The sequence below is a fragment of the Lygodium microphyllum genome, chromosome 5, assembly GCF_053477565.2.
Source record: "Lygodium microphyllum isolate KBCC chromosome 5, Lygodium_microphyllum_v1.1.10, whole genome shotgun sequence".
Taxonomy (NCBI): Eukaryota; Viridiplantae; Streptophyta; class Polypodiopsida; order Schizaeales; family Lygodiaceae; genus Lygodium; species Lygodium microphyllum.
In genome coordinates this window covers 106,629,735-106,650,138 of record NC_141139.1, presented here as the reverse complement: position 1 = coordinate 106,650,138, position 20,404 = coordinate 106,629,735, and the positions used below count along the sequence as shown (strand labels likewise).

The following is a 20,404-nucleotide window of genomic DNA, read 5'->3' as shown; positions in this document are numbered from 1 at the left end:
AGCCCATTGCTATGCAAAGAAGGATGATATTTGCAGTGATAAATTGAAGCAAGAAAACTACGCATCGTCTTCACAACAGAATGAAGACAAAAATGAGCATATGTTTGTTATGCAATATATGATGAATGTAGTTACAAGAAAGGGGACACATGATGATGTATAGTATGTCGATTCAGGTGTATCTAATCATATGACCAGTCATATTGAATGGTTTGGAGAGATGCAGGACTCACAAAATCCAGGTTATGTGCAAACGGGTGATGATTCATGTCACTCAATTTTACACATTGAAAAGGTTCCCTTGTCCTTGTATGATGGCCAGACAAATGTATTACATGTGCCATCAATTACAAAGAATCTAGTGTCTGTTGGCCAAATGGTAGAGCAGGGGTTGCAGGTCCGATTCAATGCAAAAGGTTATTTTGTAGAAGACTTTAATAATAAGTGCAGGTTGGTTGCAAAAGGAAGTAGAGTTGGCCGAATGTTCACTTTAGATGTTGGAATTCCCGCAATGGATGCTGCTATGTATGCTAAAGGAAAAGGAGTAGTTACAGATATTGAAATATGGCATAAATGTATTGGACATGCAAACGTGCAAAGTCTGAAATTAATACAATCCAGAGGATTGGTTATAAAGTTGCCTTCTTTTAGAGTTGCAGAATTGCATAAAGTCTGTGAAGCATGCCGGTTTGGTAAGCAGGCAAGACAATCCTTCTCGCATGACAGAGAAGTGAGTAGAAAAATACTCGATGTAGTGCGTACAGATGTTTGGGAGCCTACACAGAATATATCTCTTGGTGGCAGCAAATACTTTATTACATTTATTGATGACTGTTCAAGAAAGTTATGGGTATACTTCATGAAGGAAAAGAGTGATGTGTTTGAGCACTTCAAATCTTTTAAGGCAGCTATTGAAACAGAAACATGCTTAAAAGTGAAGTGCTTGAGATCAGATGGAGGGAAAGAGTACCTCTCTAATGAGTTTACTGGCTTCTTGAGGACTCATGGAATAAAGAGTCAATTTACTTGCAGGTATACCCCACAGCAAAATGGGGTCGCAGAAAGAAAAAATAAGCATATTGCAGAAGTCACACGGGCATTAATGGCTGAAAAGAATATGCCCAAACATTTTTTGTCTGAGGCTGTCCATACTGCTATCTACATTATGAACATAACTCCCACAGCTGCAGTTCATGGGATGACTCCTGAAGAGTGTTTTACTAGCAAGAAGCCCGATGTATCGCACTTGAAGGTATTTGGATGTGTTGCACATATTCATGTGCCAGATGAGCTATGGAAGAAGCTTGATCCAAAGGCTGAAAAATGTATTTTTATTGGATACTCTTTAGAGCAGAAAGAGTATCGATGTTATAACCCTGTCACAAGTGAGTTCTGAGTGAGCAAGGATGTTATCTTCGATGAGATGGGCAGCTGGTATGCACCTGCTGGTGATGTATTAGATTATAATAATGATCATGACAGTAATGTGTAGAAAGAAAAACAAGAATCACAAAGTTTCAGTGGACCAGAAACATCATCTAGTACTATATCTATAATGAGCCCTTGGTCTGGGAGACTAAGGAGTAGCTCCACAACTTCAGGTGGATCTATAAGTGTTGCAGGGAAGGACAAAGGAAAGAAGAAAGTGCTAGATGGTAATGATGCATCTACTAGTCATTTGGGATTTGATGGAGATTCCAGTGGTTCAGAGAGTTTGGATGATAAGCTTGGTATTCCTTCAGTCAGGACACCAGGTGTACAGAGAGCTCATAGTAATGTAAAGGCTCCATTGAGTGATCCGATGGTACGCAAATCTAGCAGGGTCAGATACCCTGTTAAAAGATTTGGTTTTGAAGGTTATGCAGCTCACCATTATACTTATATGGTGAAACTAGTTGAGGATGTTGAGACCACTTGTTTTGAGGATGTTGTTGGTCATGCTCATTGGAATGTAGCAATGGATGAGGAGATGGCTGCATTAGAAGTCAATAAGACTTGAGATTTGGTACCCTTACCTAAGGGTAAGAAAGCTATTGGTTGTAAGTGGGTTTACATAAGTCAAGCATAATGCAGAAGGTTCAGTTAGCAGGTATAAGGCTAGGCTGGTTGCAAAAGGCTATGCTCAAACATATGGCATAGATTATGAAGAGACATTCAGTCGAGTTACTAGGATGGCAACTGTTAGGTATGTGATTGCCTTGGCAGCAGCCAAAGGTTGGAGTTTGCAACAAATGAATGTTAAGAATGCCTTCTTGCATGGTGAATTGCAAGAAGAAGTGTATATGGAGCAGCCAACAGGTTATGAGGATTTAGAGCATCCCACATATGTGTGCAGGTTAAAGAAGGCGCTCTATGGACTGAAGCAAGCACCTAGAGCATGGTCTGACAAGATTGGAGAGTATCTTGTTTATATTGGATTTTGTATTTCTGATGCTGATCGCTCACTTTATGTGAGAAAAGGAGATGCAAGTTTGGTCATTATAGTCATCTATGTGGATGACTTGATTATTATAGGTGACAGTGACAATGGGATTGTTAAAGTTAAGGACTTCTTGAAGAAGAAGTTTAAGATGAAAGATTTGGGTGAGTTGAGATACTTTCTTAGTATTGAGGTGATCAGATGTGATGATGGTATATGGCTATCCCAAAGGCAGTATAGCTTGGATATGTTATCCAAGTATGGTATAACAGCATGTAAGCCTCTTTCAGTACCATTGGAGCAAAATGTGAAGTTGAGTGCTGACGTTGGGGATGAGATAAAAGACCCTACTATGTTCAGGAGGATAGTAGGGAGTTTGATTTACATAACTATCACAAGGCTAGACTTGAGTTATGTTGTTGGCCTTGTCAGTCAGTTTATGCAGATACCTAGAAAGCCTCATTTGGATGCAATTAGACGTATATTGAGGTATGTGAAGTCCACTTTACATTATGGATTTTTTTATGAGGCAGGTAAGGACGTACAAGTCTTTGGATACACAGATGCAGATTGGGCTGGTAGTATGTCAGACAGAAGATCTACAAGTGGATTCATGTTTTCCCTTGGTAGTGCAACAGTTACATGGAGTAGTAAAAAGCAACCTACAGTTGCTTTATCGAGTACAGAGGCTGATTATAGAGGTGCTGCTATGACAGCATGTGAGGTGGTATGGCTGCAAAAGTTATTAGGTGATTTGGACGTGCAGGGAGATGGTCCAGTTGTCATTCATTGTGATAACATGAGCAGCATACAGCTAGCTAGGAATCCAGTGTTCCATGCTAGAACAAAACACATTGAGGTGCACTACCACTTTGTGAGAGAGAAGGTACTTGTAGGAGAGATTGACTTGGTATATGTTAGCACACAGGATCAGATAGCTGACATTTTCACAAAGGCATTGGGTGCAAAGAAGCTTCGAAAGTTTCGAAGCTTGGAGTTGCAGAGATAGAATTGAGCTTGAGGGGGAGCGTTGAGATGGCAAGCTCAACACGTGCGGACATTGATGATGGACTGCCTGGCTAGATGAGTCCGCACGTCTACACTTAGCACACTGGTGGTCATTATGATACTCACATGGCCACTCACTTACTTATTATATTTAGTTTGTTACACCTGCCTACAACTGGCAAAGATATAACGCCAGTCGATTAGTGTAGTCGGTTGTGCACTGTTTGACTTAGAAGGACACTTTTCTTTATGTTGTATCTTATCTATACTTTGTGTACATTATATAGTGTGTGGAAGAAAAAGAAAAATCAGCAAGAAAACGTTTTGCCCTCCATCTCTCTTCTTGTGTTCTTGAGTGAGCTTCCTCTTGTGTATACAGTGAATGTTTGGTGCAGCAGCTCAAGCAAATTCCCCCATCACGCGATTCTTGATATATATAAGATGCATAGTTTGATTTATAAAGGCTTGGGTAGGTTTGAGAGTTGATATACAATCATAGTTGAAGATTGAAGTGTTCACCTATGCTTGGGTTACTTCGGCCCTTGAAGGATCCAAGACATGAACATCAAAGGGTCTTTTCTAGGGTTTCTGGCTGAGATATTCTTCATCATATTTATAGTGTTACTTCTTGGAGTCAATTGCATTTTATCTTCCATCTTGTCTGAACTCATTATCCCTTGCGGATTGTGGCTTAACATAAACCCCCCAACACCAAAACCTATGCAGCCCATACAGATATGAATAACCATGTTCAAGATCAATAAAATACTCTTCTCTCTCAAATATCAATCTTGCATTCTATAAGAGTAGAGCAGCAAGGCATCAAGGCAGTCCACAAAATCCCTTGTGTCAGGACAGCCAAGAGCAATCTATGACAGCAGTAGACTGCATAATTGGTGCGCAGATCGGACGCAGGTAGCTCACGTAGTGAATTCCCAAAGGTCCCCAAGAACAAAGCACTCTACTTTTTAGCACAAAAACCAATGTAAAAACAAGCACGACATGAGACAAGAGACAAATTGGGTTGAATCTCCCCCATCCTTGTGTGAGCGCTTCACAAAGCATGTATTTAATATATATTTCCAATCTTTTTGCTCAAAAATAGCCCAATTACAAAAATATGACAAGCTTTTAGCTTTTGAGTTTGCTTTCTACCAAAAATAGGAAAATAAAGCTAATGGACGGTGCCCAAAGAGTCTGGCACGCCCAATCTTAATGTCCAAATAAAAATAACATATCCAGGCGCATAAGCGCATACAAAATAATAATAAATAATCGATGTCTCTATAGACATAATCAAAATATAGGCGTGACGCCTATCAAAATATAGTCCAAAGATCGGAAACCCGCTAGACTCCAATGCTTTCCTCCGCCACTGCTGCTATCTCTACACATCAACTGAAGCATTCACAATCGTTAGTAAAATAACACAATTAAACCGACAAAAGTGAATACCTAGCAGTCTTCAGCTACATAAATAAATCAACTGGTTAGAAATAAATCCTAACCTTAATTTATTACGAGTGCGCACTCTAAACTCATAAACGTTTATTAATTTAATATGCATTTTGCGGAATCACCCGCTATGGAATCACCCATGTACACACTAAATTAATGAAACGCCCGAAAAGGACAGGCGTCCCCATCAACTTCTCGCACAAAGAATCCTCTTTGCGTATAAGCCCCGGTCATCTAAGTTTACGGAATCCACCGTAAAACCTCACGGAATCCACCGTGGAATATGCCTCCTGGCATCATATCCCCGGGGTGGGATAGCAATTGACCTCAATTGCTATTAGCTCAATGTGGAGCTAACAGAGTGGGGAAAGCATTTAGGTCTCTAGCGTGCATCCATTGTGCTTCTTCTACAGGATGGTTCTTAAATTTCACTAGATATCTAGAATACCTTCGGCCAGTTCTAGTGGTCATGTAATCAGTGTCTATAATGGCTTCTGGTTCAAGGATTTCAGTCTCTTCTTCTAATAAAGGTGGGTTTTCATATACAGGGTGGATAGGTAATTGTCCTCTAAATGGTCTCAATAAACTAATATGAAATGTATTATGAATTTTCCAATGAGATGGTAGTTCTAACTTGAATGCATTGTCATTAATCTTATGAATAATTCTAAATGGTCCGTAGAATCTAGGGGCTAATTTGACAACTGGATGTCTATCTACACTTTGCAGTCTACGCTTTTCTATTCTAAGCCAAACATAATCATCAACTTTGAAATTCATGGCTTGTCTTTTCTTGTTGGCTTGTTTGGTATATGATTGTTGGGCTTTAGCAATCATATCTTTTACTTCATCAAAAATAGTATTATGCATAACAGCAATATCATCGGCACTTTGTATTCTATTAGACAAAGATGCAACAGGTGTAGATAATCTATGTCCATAAATAACTTCAAAAGGTGCTTTCTTTGTAGATGTGTGCGGTGTATTATTGTAAGCAAACTGTAATAAATGCAAATGAGTATCCCATGTTTGAGGTTTAGAGATAGTGTATGCACGTAAAAGATCTAAAATAGTGCTATTTGTGGCTTCTGTTTGTCCATTTGTTTCTGGATGAAATGCAGATGAAAAATCAATCTTTGTGCCTAGATTTGCAAACAGTGTAATCCAGAAATTATTACAAAATCTAGAATCTCTATCTGAAATAATCACTTTCGGCAATCCATGGTTAGTAAAAACAGTTTTCAAAAATAACTGTGCTGCTTGTGATGCTGTTAAAGTTTTCTTACATGCAATGAAATATGCTTGCTTACTAAATCTATCTACAATTGTCCAAATCATGTCATGGTTAGATTTAGTATTTGGTAAGCCAGTAATGAAATCCATAGATATATGTTCCCAAGGTTTAGATGGAATAGATAAATGCATTAATAACCCATACTGTTTACCATGATGTCTCTTTATTCTTTGACAAATCAGACATTCAAAAAAAAAATTAGACACATCTGCATCCATATGCGGCCAATAAAAATCTTCAGTTAACATGCGTAATGTAGAAATGATACCTCTATGACCTTGATATGGGGGACAATGAATTTCATTTAAAACAAAAGATCGGAATGGAATAGTAACACACAGTCTCTTTTCAAAGAACATGAATCCATCATTATATGACAATGAATCAACAGGAATGAAATTATTTTGAACTAATTTTTGCCAATCAGAATAAAAAGTAATATCTTGGTGATATGTGTCTTTCATAGCAATTAAAGAATCAAAAGATATGATAGAAATGTTATGAATTGCAGGTCTTCTACTTAATGCATCAGCAACTACATTTTCTTTTCCAGGTTGGTATTGAATGATAGGATGGAAACTTTGAATGAATGAAGCCCATTTGATATGACGGTCAGAAATTTGGGGTTGGCTAAGTAGATGTCTAATGCTTTGCTGATCGGTCTTTATCATGAATTCTGAACCCATTAAATAATGCTTCCATTGTTTTAATGCTTGGACAACTGCTAAGAGTTCCTTGTCATAGATGGAATATTTAAGCTCAGAGGGTTTCAGCTTAGAACTAGAATATGCTATTGGATGGTTGTCTTGCATTAGCACGGCTCCTATTCCTGATCCGCTAGCATCAGTCACAACTAAAAAGAATGGTCGGTTAAAGTCAGGCAATTGTAGAACAGGGGCATTGGTCAATGCACGTTTGAGTAAATCAAAGGATTTCTGCTGGTTTTCAATCCATTGATAAACAATGCCTTTCTTAAGAAGTTTGGTCAGTGGTAAAGCAAGTAATGAGAAATTACGTACAAACTTCCTATAGAAACTAGCAAGACCAAGGAATGAGCGTAGTTCATGTACATTTTTAGGAATAGGCCAATGCAATATTGCGTCAATTTTCTTAGGATCAACTTTTATTCCTTCTTTTGATACAATATGACCTAGATATTCTATTTCTGTCTTAAAGAATTCACTCTTGTCAGGATTTGCAAACAATTGATTTTCTTTCAGTAATTGAAAAACTAATGATAAATGCTCATAATGCTCTTTTTCACTTTGACTGAACACTAAAATATCATCAAAGAAAACAATCACACAATATTGATATTTTAGAAAAATACGATTCATCATTCTACTGAAAGTGGCAGGTGCATTAGTTAATCCGAATGGCATAACTAAGAATTCGTAATGGCCAAATTGTGTCCTGAATGCAGTCTTAAATATGTCGGATCTATCTAACCTCACCTGATGATATCCAGATTTAAGGTCAATTTTACTAAATATAGAAGATCCTTGCAGTTTGTCCATAAGGTCATCAACTCTAGGTATAGGGTACCTATTCTTTACAGTGATCTTGTTTAATGCTCGGTAGTCAATACACATCCGATAAGTATTATTCTTTTTCTTGACTAAGAGCACAGGTGCACCGAATGGAGAACTGCTAGGTCGAATTAAACCTCTATTTAGTAATTCTTCTACTTGAGTCTGGATTTCTTTTTGCTCTATTTGATTGTGCCTATATGGGGCTTTGCAAGGTTGTTGTGTGCCAGGTATTAGGTCAATCTTATGGTCTTCTGGACGTGATGGAGGTAAACCTGGTGGTAGGTCTTCTGCAAAACAATCCTTAAAATATGCAAGAAATTCCTTATGTCTAGGGTGCATATGAGTTTCTTTTGCGTGCAATTCATTCACCCAAATGAGATATGATTTAGTGTTCTTGCGTAGTGCACGTTTTGCTTGAGTATGCGAAAGCAGTGGAAACATATGAGATGCATGCATACCAAATAATGTAATAGATTTTCCTTGAAAATTAATATTCATTGTGTGCGTAGAATAATCTATATTGGGATTATGTTGGTGTCTCCATGGCATTCCTAGAATAATGTCGCTAGACTGTAATGGGACAACTAAGAAATTTCTTCTTTCAATATATGGACCAATTTGAATTTCTAAATTTTGAACTTCTTGTGTGCCATTGTACCTAGTGCCTAAAAATGCAGCTTTTATGCGATAGTGCGTAGGTACTGTATGCAATTTCAATTCCTTTACCAATTTTGCTGAAATAAAATCATGCGGACTACCGTCATCATGTAATATAATTCTTTCTTTTCCATGCACCATACATTTCATAGTCAACAATGAATGTAAAGTAGGTATACCTGGTAAAGTGTCGGAAGTAGTAGTAGGATCATCTTCTTCTTCAGTGAAATCCGGCATATCCTCATGCTCGTCTTCGTCCATAGCTCCAAGGTAGTTGATATGTGCTGATGGCTTCTTTGAATGACAATTTGCTGCGAGATGGCCTGGCTGGTGACACTTATAGCATACGATAGGCTTGGCTTTGGTCACATTATTTGCAATGGCTGGGAGTCTGGGTATATTTGGATTTGCTTGTTGGATAGGCTTAGGATTTGGATTGACAGTGGATGGTAATGCAGGTGGTTTAGGCCAATTCTTGCGGAAAGATGGTGATGAAAAACGACCTGGATTAAACCTTCTGAAATTGGAATTGAATTGTTTAGATCCATAATTACCGTTTGCTTGGAATGGCTGTGGTCGTCGATCTCTTCTACGTAACTTATCTTCAGTGTCGTGGGCTAAGGAGATGGCATCTTCAAGGGTAGCAGGCTTAAACATATTCACCTCAGCGTAGTAATGTCCAAGAAGTCCAGACATATACTTCCGCTTATGTGTCGTCTCTGGTACGTCTTCAAGCATGCGTAGTTGTAAAAGTGCATTCCAAAAACGCTCTGTATACTGTGGAATAGGCTCACGGTCGCGCTGTTGGAGTAAATCCCATTGCTTGATAGCCTTCTCATGAAATTGCGGTGGTAGAAAATTTTGCATGAACTTCTTCTTGAAATCTTCCCATGAAGCAGGACATTCTATGCTCTTGCGGACGACAGTCCACCAAAGTGATGCTCTATCTATCAGATGATTAGTAACACACTTGATTTTATATTTCTCAGGATAAGTTTCCTCATGGAAATAGTCATCAAACTGGCTAATGAATGATAAAACAGTCTTTCCTTCTCTTATGCCATTGAAAGTGCGAAACTTGAAACTTCGTTTACTTATCTTGGATTCCTTGCGAATGGTTTGTGCTTCAAGAGTGGCGTCGATGGTACGGCGTATCAAATCTTCAGCTTGAGGTTCTTCTTTATCAGTGGACGCTCCTTGTAGCTTTGTCAATTGCGCTTGCAAGGCTTGCCTAGCTCTTCGCTCTTCGTCCAATTGTAACATGATAAGATCCAGCTTTTGTTCCATGGTAGGCTCGGGTAGGTCGTCTTCAGCCATAGGATTATCCATATGTGGGGTAGTCATCCTGTAAAACTCAACAAACCTTTCTCACTCAAAATCAGTTAGCGGGATGAGCGTAGCTCAAATTTGGGGTTACAAGGCTATGTATTTTTGGGTATTTTCTTCTTCAATTTTCGGAAATTCTGAAATATTTCTGTCTCCGTTTGCTGAAAGTACTTCAACGAACTTGCAGATAGGTAAAACAGCTTGCTGCGAACAACTTTCCAGTTCTGAGTTTTTGCAAACGAACAAGTCTTCTAGGAGTTTCGTGCATTAGTCAGTTCTGATTTAGTCTGACTTGCAGAGTTGCAGACTTAACAGACTTGCAGGGTTGTGAACTTGCTGAACTTAGCCGACTTGCAAAACTTGCAGGACTTGATTAGTGTCAACTTGCGAAACTTGACTTCTGGAGTGCGTGACTGAGAGTTTGCAGACTTGTCTGCCCAGTAGAACTTGCAGAGTATAGAAGGATTTAAGCTTAATTAGTTAAGCTTAAAGCTTAATAAGCTTAAGTAAGTCCGCAGTTTTTCTGATCGTGGGGGGGGGGGGAAGGGCGTTTTTTTCTTCGCGCGATTTTCGGGGCTCCACTTCTTGATCACGATGAGAATTTTGAAGCAAATAAGCTTCTCTAATACCCTTAAGCTTTAGGATTAAGCTTTTGATTAATAGGATTAAGAGCTTTTCTCACAGTTTCATCACGACTTGTTCATGGAGTTGAGGGAGTGGTCCTCCGCCGACAGAGAGTGGTCCTTCGCGATCTGAGAGTGGAAATAGGGGTTCTTGATCGCCAGAAGTCTGCCTGTATCGACGGTTCGCGACGAGATTGACTGTAGAGGTCGTTTGTTCCTGGAGCTCCGCCTTCGCCCGAGATTGGTAGCGATTGGAAGCCCTTGATCTCTGCTCCGCTCTGATACCACTGGTGCGCAGATCGGACGCAGGTAGCTCACGTAGTGAATTCCCAAAGGTCCCCAAGAACAAAGCACTCTACTTTTTAGCACAAAAACCAATGTAAAAACAAGCACGACATGAGACAAGAGACAAATTGGGTTGAATCTCCCCCATCCTTATGTGAGCGCTTCACAAAGCATATATTTAATATATATTTCCAATCTTTTTGCTCAAAAATAGCCCAATTACAAAAATATGACAAGCTTTTAGCTTTTGAGTTTGCTTTCTACCAAAAATAGGAAAATAAAGCTAATGGACGGTGCCCAAAGAGTCTGGCACGCCCAATCTCAATGTCCAAATAAAAATAACATATCCAGGCGCATAAGCGCATACAAAATAATAATAAATAATCGATGTCTCTATAGACATAATCAAAATATAGGCGTGACGCCTATCAAAATATAGTCCAAAGATCGGAAACCCGCTAGACTCCAATGCTTTCCTCCGCCACTGCTGCTATCTCTACACATCAACTGAAGCATTCACAATCGTTAGCAAAATAACACAATTAAACCGACAAAAGTGAATACCTAGCAGTCTTCAGCTACATAAATAAATCAACTGGTTAGAAATAAATCCTAACCTTAATTTATTACGAGTGCGCACTCTAAACTCATAAACGTTTATTAATTTAATATGCATTTTGCGGAATCACCCGCTATGGAATCACCCATGTACACACTAAATTAATGAAACGCCCGAAAAGGACAGGCGTCCCCATCAACTTCTCGCACAAAGAATCCTCTTTGCGTATGAGCCCCGGTCATCTAAGTTTACGGAATCCACCGTAAAACCTCACGGAATCCACCGTGGAATATGCCTCCTGGCATCAATAATACCCTATTTTAAATCAGTCCACAACAGTAAGAATCCTCATGCATCAGTCCACAAACATACAAAAGTTGCTTCTCCTTGTTGTCTTATTTCTTTTTCTTGTATTAACTCTCACTTCTTCATGCATAACAGTATCCTTTTTCCCTTGCTGTCACCCAGCCCTATAGGTGCCGGTTCTGCCTAGAAAATGTGGTACAAAAAGTGGGCTTCATGTGCTCTAATCCACAAATTTTTCATGCTCAATCTCATGCCCCAAGTTCCCCAAAAGTCCATTTTAAGGTTCAATAAAGGCTCATGACTCCTTTCTCTTGTCTAAGGTATGAAATCAACCTAAACTTCATGAGAGATGATCACTGATTGTATGCATTCAGCATATACACAGGCAGGTCCAGTCTCTTAGGCATACAACTCAAATACTATCTATAATGATCTTCCTTAAGAGTTTTCTATCACTATTGTGAGATAGGAAGCTAGTTCACCTAGAGGGACCCACACAACGAGAAGTGACAAATTCACAGATCCAACCCATTGACACTAGTAGCATTGCACAGACAAAGCCACCCCACTAGACACATCCCATTGCACGTTGTGGAGTCACATTGGATAGAGCCATTTCACTTCGTCGGGCACGATGACCCCCTCTACTAGGATCACATCCAAGGAGGCCACACCACAATCAAATCAGAGCCATTATCACAATAAACCAAGGACTTACCACTAGACATATTAGTGGAGCAGTTAGGGACCGCATCGTAGCTGAGATCATGTGCAAACCTTGAGATTAGCTACAGCCTATAGTGTCCACCACATTTTTCTATACGTAGTTCTGTCAAATTAAGGTTTTCTTTTCTTTCTACCAATGGGACGACACTAGACATGGTTCTACTCTAGCACAGCCACATTGTAAAGTAGCACAGTCACATCGTAAAGTTATTCTTAGCATAGTTTCATAGGCCACTTGCTTATTTTAATGTTATCTTCACCTTATTTGATGGCATGGCATTAGACATGGATGTACTTTGGATTGTCTCATAGGCCCACATTGGCCTTATGTAGACGTTAATATATCTTTCTTTCTTTTCTTATCACTGGAGGGAGTAGTTGGAGTATAGCATCCATGGGAGGCAAATCCAGAGTGCTGAAAGAGAGCTGAATGTGTAAGGACAATGGGCTGGTAATCAAAACGCAACAGTCTCGAGGCTGAAATTTGGCAAATGTAGTAGTATACCACCTGTCACAAGCTTGAAACCCAATCACCGAGGCTGCAAACACCAAGTAACACCAAGCTGAAGGTGTGCTGATGCAGGGCAGTCTGCACAGCAGCAAAAATAAAGGCTGAACTAGAGATCAATTGATGTCAGCACTGGCAATGATGAGCTGGCATCTGGCACCTCTTGACAGCAAGGCAACAACTGAACAACACGTGCTAGGGACTAGAACAATTGTGGCTACAATCGATGATGGTTGGATAGTAGATAGGTGAGGGTTGAAGGCTGGAAACAAGATGCCAACAGAAGTGGTGTGTGTGGATTGATGTAACCTGCAAAACAAGGATGGGCTGAATGGTGGGCAACTTGTCAATTTATAGATAAGTAGATCCTCCTTAATTAGGGTTTGGCTTATGGAACACCAAAACTCTCTAGGAAGAGTTTCCTTTTTTATGAGATTTTTTGGTAAATACATGTTTTGGGACTGTTTAAAAGAGCTAATCAATTGGTAATGCATTTTTAGCTCAACACCCTCTCTCAAACCAAAAAGTGGAACTAGAAAGGAACTGTAAGAAAAGATTAAGCCCATTTCACCCCAAGGTATCGCACCCAAAAGTAGTAAGGGTATCGGACAAAGGGTGTACATCGGCTACCTAGTGGCCTACCAAGACTACAAAGGTGATGGTTATCTTACCAAGGAAGTCTAGGTGATTGCCCTAGAGAGGCCAAGGCATTCGACAAAGGGTGCTCATCGACTACCCAATGGCCTACCAAGACCGACAAAGGTGGATGAAACCACATTGATTTTTTATTTTTTTTTTGAGTTTTTTCACTAAGGTTTTCATATTATCAAGTCACTATGCCCCAAGGGGAGAATGAGAGGGTTAGATCCACCATATCACAAAACAAACAAGCTATCCCAACCATCTATAAGTGTCGGTAACAAAGTACAAGGGTAAAGAGGTATGGAGGTGTGGTAGTAAGGTAGTAAAACCACCGGTGAAAATAGATCAAGATCCACTTAGGGGTACTTTACACAATGAGATGCATAAAGTAATGCTACAATATGAGAATGCCTATGCAGAAGGTGCCATTAGACAGTGTCCCTCATGGGGAAATTGTTCACTTGCCCAAGCGCCCTTTTACAAAGATAAAGATGCTCCTGCAATGCAAAGGGTAGGTACAACAGAGAAGGGAGGCCAATCTCAAGGACAAATGCTAAAACGTATGGAATACTAAGAAAGCATAGAAACCCTTTCTCAGCCATGGATATCAATGTAGAGAATATACTATCCATCTCTTAGCTAGTGGAGGCAATACTCACCAAGGGAGAAGCCAAAAAAAAAACCCTTCAACCCAAGTAGAACCAAATCATATACTTGCAACATTAGTTATAACTAAAATATGAAACTGAACATGAAAGGATCAAGAAAGAAACCTATGTACTAGATGCTTCATATTAAGATGCTTTGAATGTTGTGCTAAACGAAAAAGAAAGCTTAAGTGAGTGTAGAATGCAGAAAAAGACTTGAAAGAATATGGCTTAGCCTAAAGGAAATATAGTCTAACTAGCCTAGGGTGCTTAAGGATAACCTAGGACTCCTAAGAGATTAGTCTAGGAAAGGGTAATGATTGAACCAGTCAGAGATGCTATGAGGCACTGACTGAGGGGGAGATCCAAGATCCACGGCACTAATGGCTAGCCACTGATTAACATGGATACTAGGGGATGGAGAAATTGTGCTACCTATCTAGGGAAAACCCCCCTCTCAACCTCTTTGGAGTGGCACTACCGCTGCCAAAAGGGGCTAAGATTGATTTAGAAATGGGGATTGGATTCAACTTTCATGTGGATAGAAGACCCTTAACTATGGATGAGATGATTTTGGGTGTGGGTCTAAGACTCTTAGCCTTTGAGCAACATTTTGTCATCTACATAGCTGGGTTTCTTGCAAAATGTTCAAACCCTATTCTTTTTAGGTAAGAAGTGCCACAAGGGTGTGTGTGAAGATGTGAGTGTACCACTAACTTTTTCCTTCAAAGGAGACTGACCATCAACATTTGAACATGGTCCATGTTTAGGGTCAATCCGAGAAGGCGGGATTGGATCTAAATATGATCCTTTCCACTCCTTAGTTCCTTCAAAGCAGGAGGTGACTCATTAGCACAAGATGGGGATTCGTGCGTTTGAGCAACCAAGGAGGGTGGTAGAATGATGCACTTGTAGGCATGGGTAAGGCACAATTAAAGGGTATCACTTTCGCTAACGATGTACTAGGGTGCAGAGTAATAAACCTCTGAGTGTCTAGTGATCCATCAACACAAAAGGATTGAATGGAGAGATCAAGTGAACTCTTTCTCGCAATGGATTACTAAGCATGACTTTGATGTTATTATTCCATCATGATCACAAGTTACATAGATGAAGTGGTTGTGACTTCTAGCACAAGCACTATTCATGTTACCTAAGGGAGTCAAAAATTATAATTCTGGTTGTCTAACCATAGTCAAATCAAGTACATACCCAAAATGCACTTATAGGTTTGAAGATGGTGGTATTCTCACCTTTTACTTTAAAAAAAACCTAAATACAAGGAAGTGCTCATGCTCAACTGTTGGAGCTCATGCAGAGTCACAGATATATCAAGTATACAAGCCTCTCAGGGCGGTCTAGGGGGGATGGGGGCCAGAAGCCATGGAGGGGGGGTGTATCACCATCTGGGGCTGCCTACCTACATCATGAAAAACAGGTCCTGGCCACCCCAAGTGCGCATGAAATGAAAGCGGAGCTCCTGATGAGCTCAAGACTCGCCCTATACCTGGTCCCATTGGTCGCAGAGGGAGTGGATGATGGAGATCTAGAGCTCTACTAAAGTTGCCTGTACAGAAAGTCTCTCCCTGCCAAAAACCTCCTGACACCGCGCCTTCCAAATATGCCATCCAGTGAGACTCCCTACAATCTCCCATACCTTAGAGCGGTCTGCTGTGAACTCCAGTACCTGGCAGATGGGTAGAGCCTCCAAGCCAACCACTATGCATGACCCGGCCTCAATAATGAATATCGTCTTGCATCCCAGCCTCATACAGAAGGTGACGGCCCTGGCTGACTGCTTGCTAGCAGAAAACTCCCCATGAGATAGATCCAAGGCTGGGTGCTATACGGCGAAGGATGTGGCATGCTCTTTTCCACAAGTTGAGTCGCCTCACACGACCAAAGGCAGTGCTTTGGAGTTTCATGAAGCTGCTGTGTGCAGCGTTTATAGTCTCCATCCTTCTGCATCTGGGCTAACCAGCTCCCCACCGCCAGGCTTCCATGTGCCACCAACCATAAGAAATATGATACCCTTCTCGGCCTCCAGCTGCCCCATAGGCGGCGCCAGAAAGTCCGTTGGAAAGCATCTGTGATATTGTGCTCCGCCTAGTACCTACTATGCGACGGCGCCCAGTCCATGTCCTCTTGCATCGATACGTGTCTGCCAATACTAGTTGTGTACTCCAGGAGACTCGATGGCTTCTCAACTGGCCTACCCTTCCAAATCTAGAGGCGCCAATCCCGGAGCTCCTCCCAGAAAGCATAAAGGTTCAACCGCTATGTCTTCCCTTGAAGACCAACCACTTGAATCCTCCTCCACGAAAGGACAACCATCCAAATACTGCTGCCCTCTATCAAGGGCCAGACATCCCCCCTCCTACACGGTGAAGAAAATCCCATGTGGGGCACCGCCCACTCTATCTTCCACCTGTAGGGGGATACTTGCTGGTGAAAACCCAATGGCCCATACCTCCCCGAGCTCTACCGGATCTCGTATCGAGGGGGCAAGCCACTCCTAAGGTATTGCTGCATCAATCCCCCTTCTCCTCAACTCAACTCCTCTCTAGCAACCTGATGCCCGCTGCAACACCTCCTCGTCCACCATCCTGTACACCTCCCGCCAAGTCCTAATGGTACGAGCCGAGCCGGCCTCCCAACCAGCCCATTGGATGTGGAGGCGCTCGCCAATCTGTACCCCATCCGGATCTCTGACCTGGGGGTTCCAAATCACCAGCTGGTGGTCTATTCCTCCTAGCAGCTTAGGGGGCTTTGAATTAGGGCCTTACAGAGGTGCTGCCACACATGAAGTAAGCTGCGTAGGAAGGGGAAATTGGGGGGTGTAATCTGGGCCGTCGTCAAGATCCATCTCAAGGACAACCTCCAATCACCGCCAAGCCTCAATCTACACTCCTAGAGACCCTCCTCCAATAGGACCTTCCAGGTCTGCCCTCCTGGTGTGAGACCGCGGACTACTAGCTTGCCCAAAAGAGCCAAACTCTGATACTCTGGGTCTATGATCCCCAAGCCCTCCCTCTGACCGATGCCGGATGATGGTTGCCCACGCCACCTTTGCCCAAGAGTCCCTGGAACCGTCTGACCCGGCCCAGAGGAAGTTCCGCACTAGGTGGCGAAGCTGAACTACACAAGACGAGGAGAAGCACCAACATGAGGCGATGTACCAAGCCGTCGCTAGGAGAACCTAGTTAACCACCAGGGGTCGGCCCGCTAGGGAAAGGCGAGGTAGGTAAGCTACCTCCGAATAGAGTCAAGGACTAGAAGAAACTGCTGGGCGGGAGTGATGTTGAGTCCCACTTGGAACCCTAGGTAACGGACGGTATGCCCTTTGCACACCCATCTAAATCCCAAGTGGACGCCCCACTCCGTGCTAGAGTCCGGATCTATAAGTAAACCAACCGACTTTCGCTAGTTGATTTTCGCTCCTCCCACTACAGTACAAAACACCTCGAGAGCTAGTCTCACTCTCTCCAACATCAACTCATCGTCCTCTATGTAAAGTGTTGTATCATCTGCATACTCTGAGTCTAACAGCTCCGTCCCCTCTCTTATTGGAAGTCGGAGGCCACGTAACCCGCTCATTCATGACCTGAGGAAGTGAGACATCACCTCTGCAAAAAAAGGAACAGATACGGGGCCAGAGGGCAGCCATGTCGGACCGATCTCTCTAGCCGAAACTCCTTCCCTCACCTGCCACCTATGAGAACCTTGCTGGTAGCCGATTTGTAAAGTGTGGAGACCCCGTGGATCCATGCCTAGGGGAAGGCCAACCTCACCATGGTCCCCTCTAAGAAGTCCCAGTCCACCCTATCATAGGCTTTCTCGAAATCTAGGAGTAGTACAGTCAATCCCTGACCACTATGCTGGGCCCACTCTATTGCCTCAAAGAAGGTGAAGACATTGTCTAGGATGCTCCTATCCTGGATAAAACCTGTCTGTGTGTCATGAATGATGTCTGGAGGCACAGGGCAGAGTCGCCTACCAATTATCTTTGCCAGTGCCTTATAGGCCATTGACAATAGGGTGATCGGTCTCCACTCGGATAGCTCCAACCTGTCTCCCCCTTTGGAGAGGAGACTGATAAGACTTGCCGATAGACTCCCTGGCATTCATCCTGAGCTGAAAATCTCCTGGAAGGCCAGTAGTAAGGGGTCCTTCACCACCTCCCAGTAGGTAGTGAAGAAGGCCTTAGAGAGGCCATCCTCTCTCGGGTGTTTTTGCTCATCCTGTGTATGAAAAGCCTACTCTAATTCCTTCTCTGTGAAGGAGTCTAGGAGGAAACGTCCCATCTCCTCTATGACGAGGGACGGGATGTGATCCCAGACCTGCTATCTACATCGCTATTCTCTGGCTGAGGTTGTCTCCTGCTAGAAAAGGCGTCTGTAGTGGTCGATAGCAATCTCCATCACCTCGTCTAGGCTAGAGCAAATCCTCCCATATTGATCCCGAACGCTGCGTATCTGCTCTCCTGAGGTGCAAGGCTGATGCACCTGGAAAAACTCCATGCACATCGTGTCCCCCTTTTGCGCCCAGAAGACTGTTGAGACGTGGAATGAGAATTCCGAGCACCTGTCCTCTAGGCCGGCGACGGCTGCTCATGTGCGCACCTCCTGTGCATGGAGGATGGAATCCCCTGGTGCCTCTTGTAGTAATCTTTGCGTGGCTGCTAGTCTTACCATCTTCATAAGGTGGGAAGAGAGGAAAATTAACATCACCAATGTATATGGTGTTAACAACAACAAAATAACAGGGAAGCAATGGGCTCAGTTGCTTGATCCTTATACAGTGCATTGAAACAAGTGAGCAATATTGTGCACATTAAGCTTCTAGGGATTCATACCTAGGGTAAACTCTTTTCGTTTTCTACTATTCTACATATCACTTCCTTTAAAAAACACTTGAAGTCAAGAACATTCTCTTCTCTCTCCAAAACATAGCAAAACTAGTGTTCAAACTCTAAAACAAATTGAAACATTATGGCAAAAAGGTAAATGCAAACACAATCTACACAATTTCAATACTAGCAAAAAAAAAATCCTAACTAGGTTTAGGTATCGTTAATGAGCCAAAACTTTGAATTTGCGGACATTTTATGGATCAAAAGTTGAATGAGAAAGAAATACAAGAAGAAAGCCTTGTCATGGCATATACTACATTTCATACAGAACTAACATTAAAGTGGAAAGGTCCTTTTAAAGTCTATCAAAAGTTTGCAATGGTACTTGTCTTCTAGAAAACATGGATGGGACTAGATATAAATCAAATGTCAATCAGTTTGGACTCAAACCATATGTGGAAAGAATACAATAAATGTATACAATATAGAGAAAGTTTTGCGTGTAACTAGGAATAAGAGAATAAGATCTAAAACTAATTAGAGAGGCAAATATATTTTTGTGCTAGAATAAAAGATATTGGTTGTTTTACCTTTTTGCCATAATGTTTTAGTTTGTTTAGAGTATGAACATTAGTTTTGCTATGTATTGGAGACACTAGGAAAAGTGGTCCGATCCTTGCAGTTGGTCCGATTTTGGGACTAGGATACGTGGTCTGATTTTGACACTAGTCCGATTCTCGCAGTCGGACGGTCCGACTCCAAAAATCGGGTGGTCCGATTCTGGGAATCGGATGGGCTGGTCCGACTGCGCAGACAACAGCCCGCGGGTTATGCACGATGCCTCAAGCTCAACCCCTACTCCATGGAATCATCCAGTGCCTTCCAAATAGGTGCAAAACACTACAAGAGAAAATGCAAGACATACCTGGAATCACTATGGTGCTCGAATCGATCGGCACTCCAAGGATCTCTCTCTCTCTCTCTCTCTTTTTCGTAAAAGATAATTGTATTAATTACGAAAAAAGGTACAAGATTACATGATTACATGATTACAAGAGACACGAGGGCCCTAGGCCAACGTGTGGGAAATCCCCGTACTAACGCACTAAAAAGGTTACACCAATCATGGCAACGACCCAGAGGCAATTGCCATATGCCAGGGATGCAAATCCTCCCGAGGGAGCAAGTCGGAGTGCCGAATGAGTTCTAGCTGCCAATGCAAGAGCCCTTTAAGCCTGGCAATATGTCTCGGTACATTAGAGGTCGAATCAAAGAGAAAAGCATTGCGCGTGGTCCAAATGTGCCAGCATCCCCAGTATCTGAAAAAGTGAAATAAGATCTTCATATGTAACTGTGGCGGTGTGGGGTACTTTGGGCGCACAAAAACCCAATCGAAAGGAGTTAGTGAGGACCCCACCACCGCGCGCCAGATTTGCGACAAGAGTAACCAGATATTCTTGGCGAGCGGGCAAGAAAGAAAACGATGTCGGGCGGATTCCGCAGTAGTGGTACAGAAGAAACAATTGCCATTCGAGATTCGACGCTTGGAAAGGGCCGAGGCA

General features: G+C 42.0%; 1 protein-coding gene across 10 annotated transcripts in view; it reads right to left on the bottom strand.

Annotated features, from left to right (window-relative positions):
* LOC148036253 (uncharacterized) overlaps positions 1–20,404 on the bottom strand; it is a 162,882-nt gene that overhangs the window by 9,102 nt on the left and 133,376 nt on the right. Inside the window, exons 1-2 of one of the 10 annotated variants that reach the window (XM_087678268.1) lie at positions 8,548–11,001; positions 4,539–4,825 (exon numbers count right to left, since the gene is read on the bottom strand). The exons of 8 other annotated variants lie outside the window; for them this stretch is intronic. In XM_087678268.1, coding sequence (XP_087534394.1) covers positions 4,815–4,825; positions 8,548–9,712 — 1,176 coding nt within the window. In that variant the 5' untranslated portion in view covers positions 9,713–11,001 and the 3' untranslated portion in view covers positions 4,539–4,814. Of the gene's footprint in view, positions 1–4,538; positions 4,826–8,547; positions 11,002–20,404 lie in introns of those variants that run through there. One more of the 10 variants, XM_087678267.1, reaches the window with a different exon arrangement.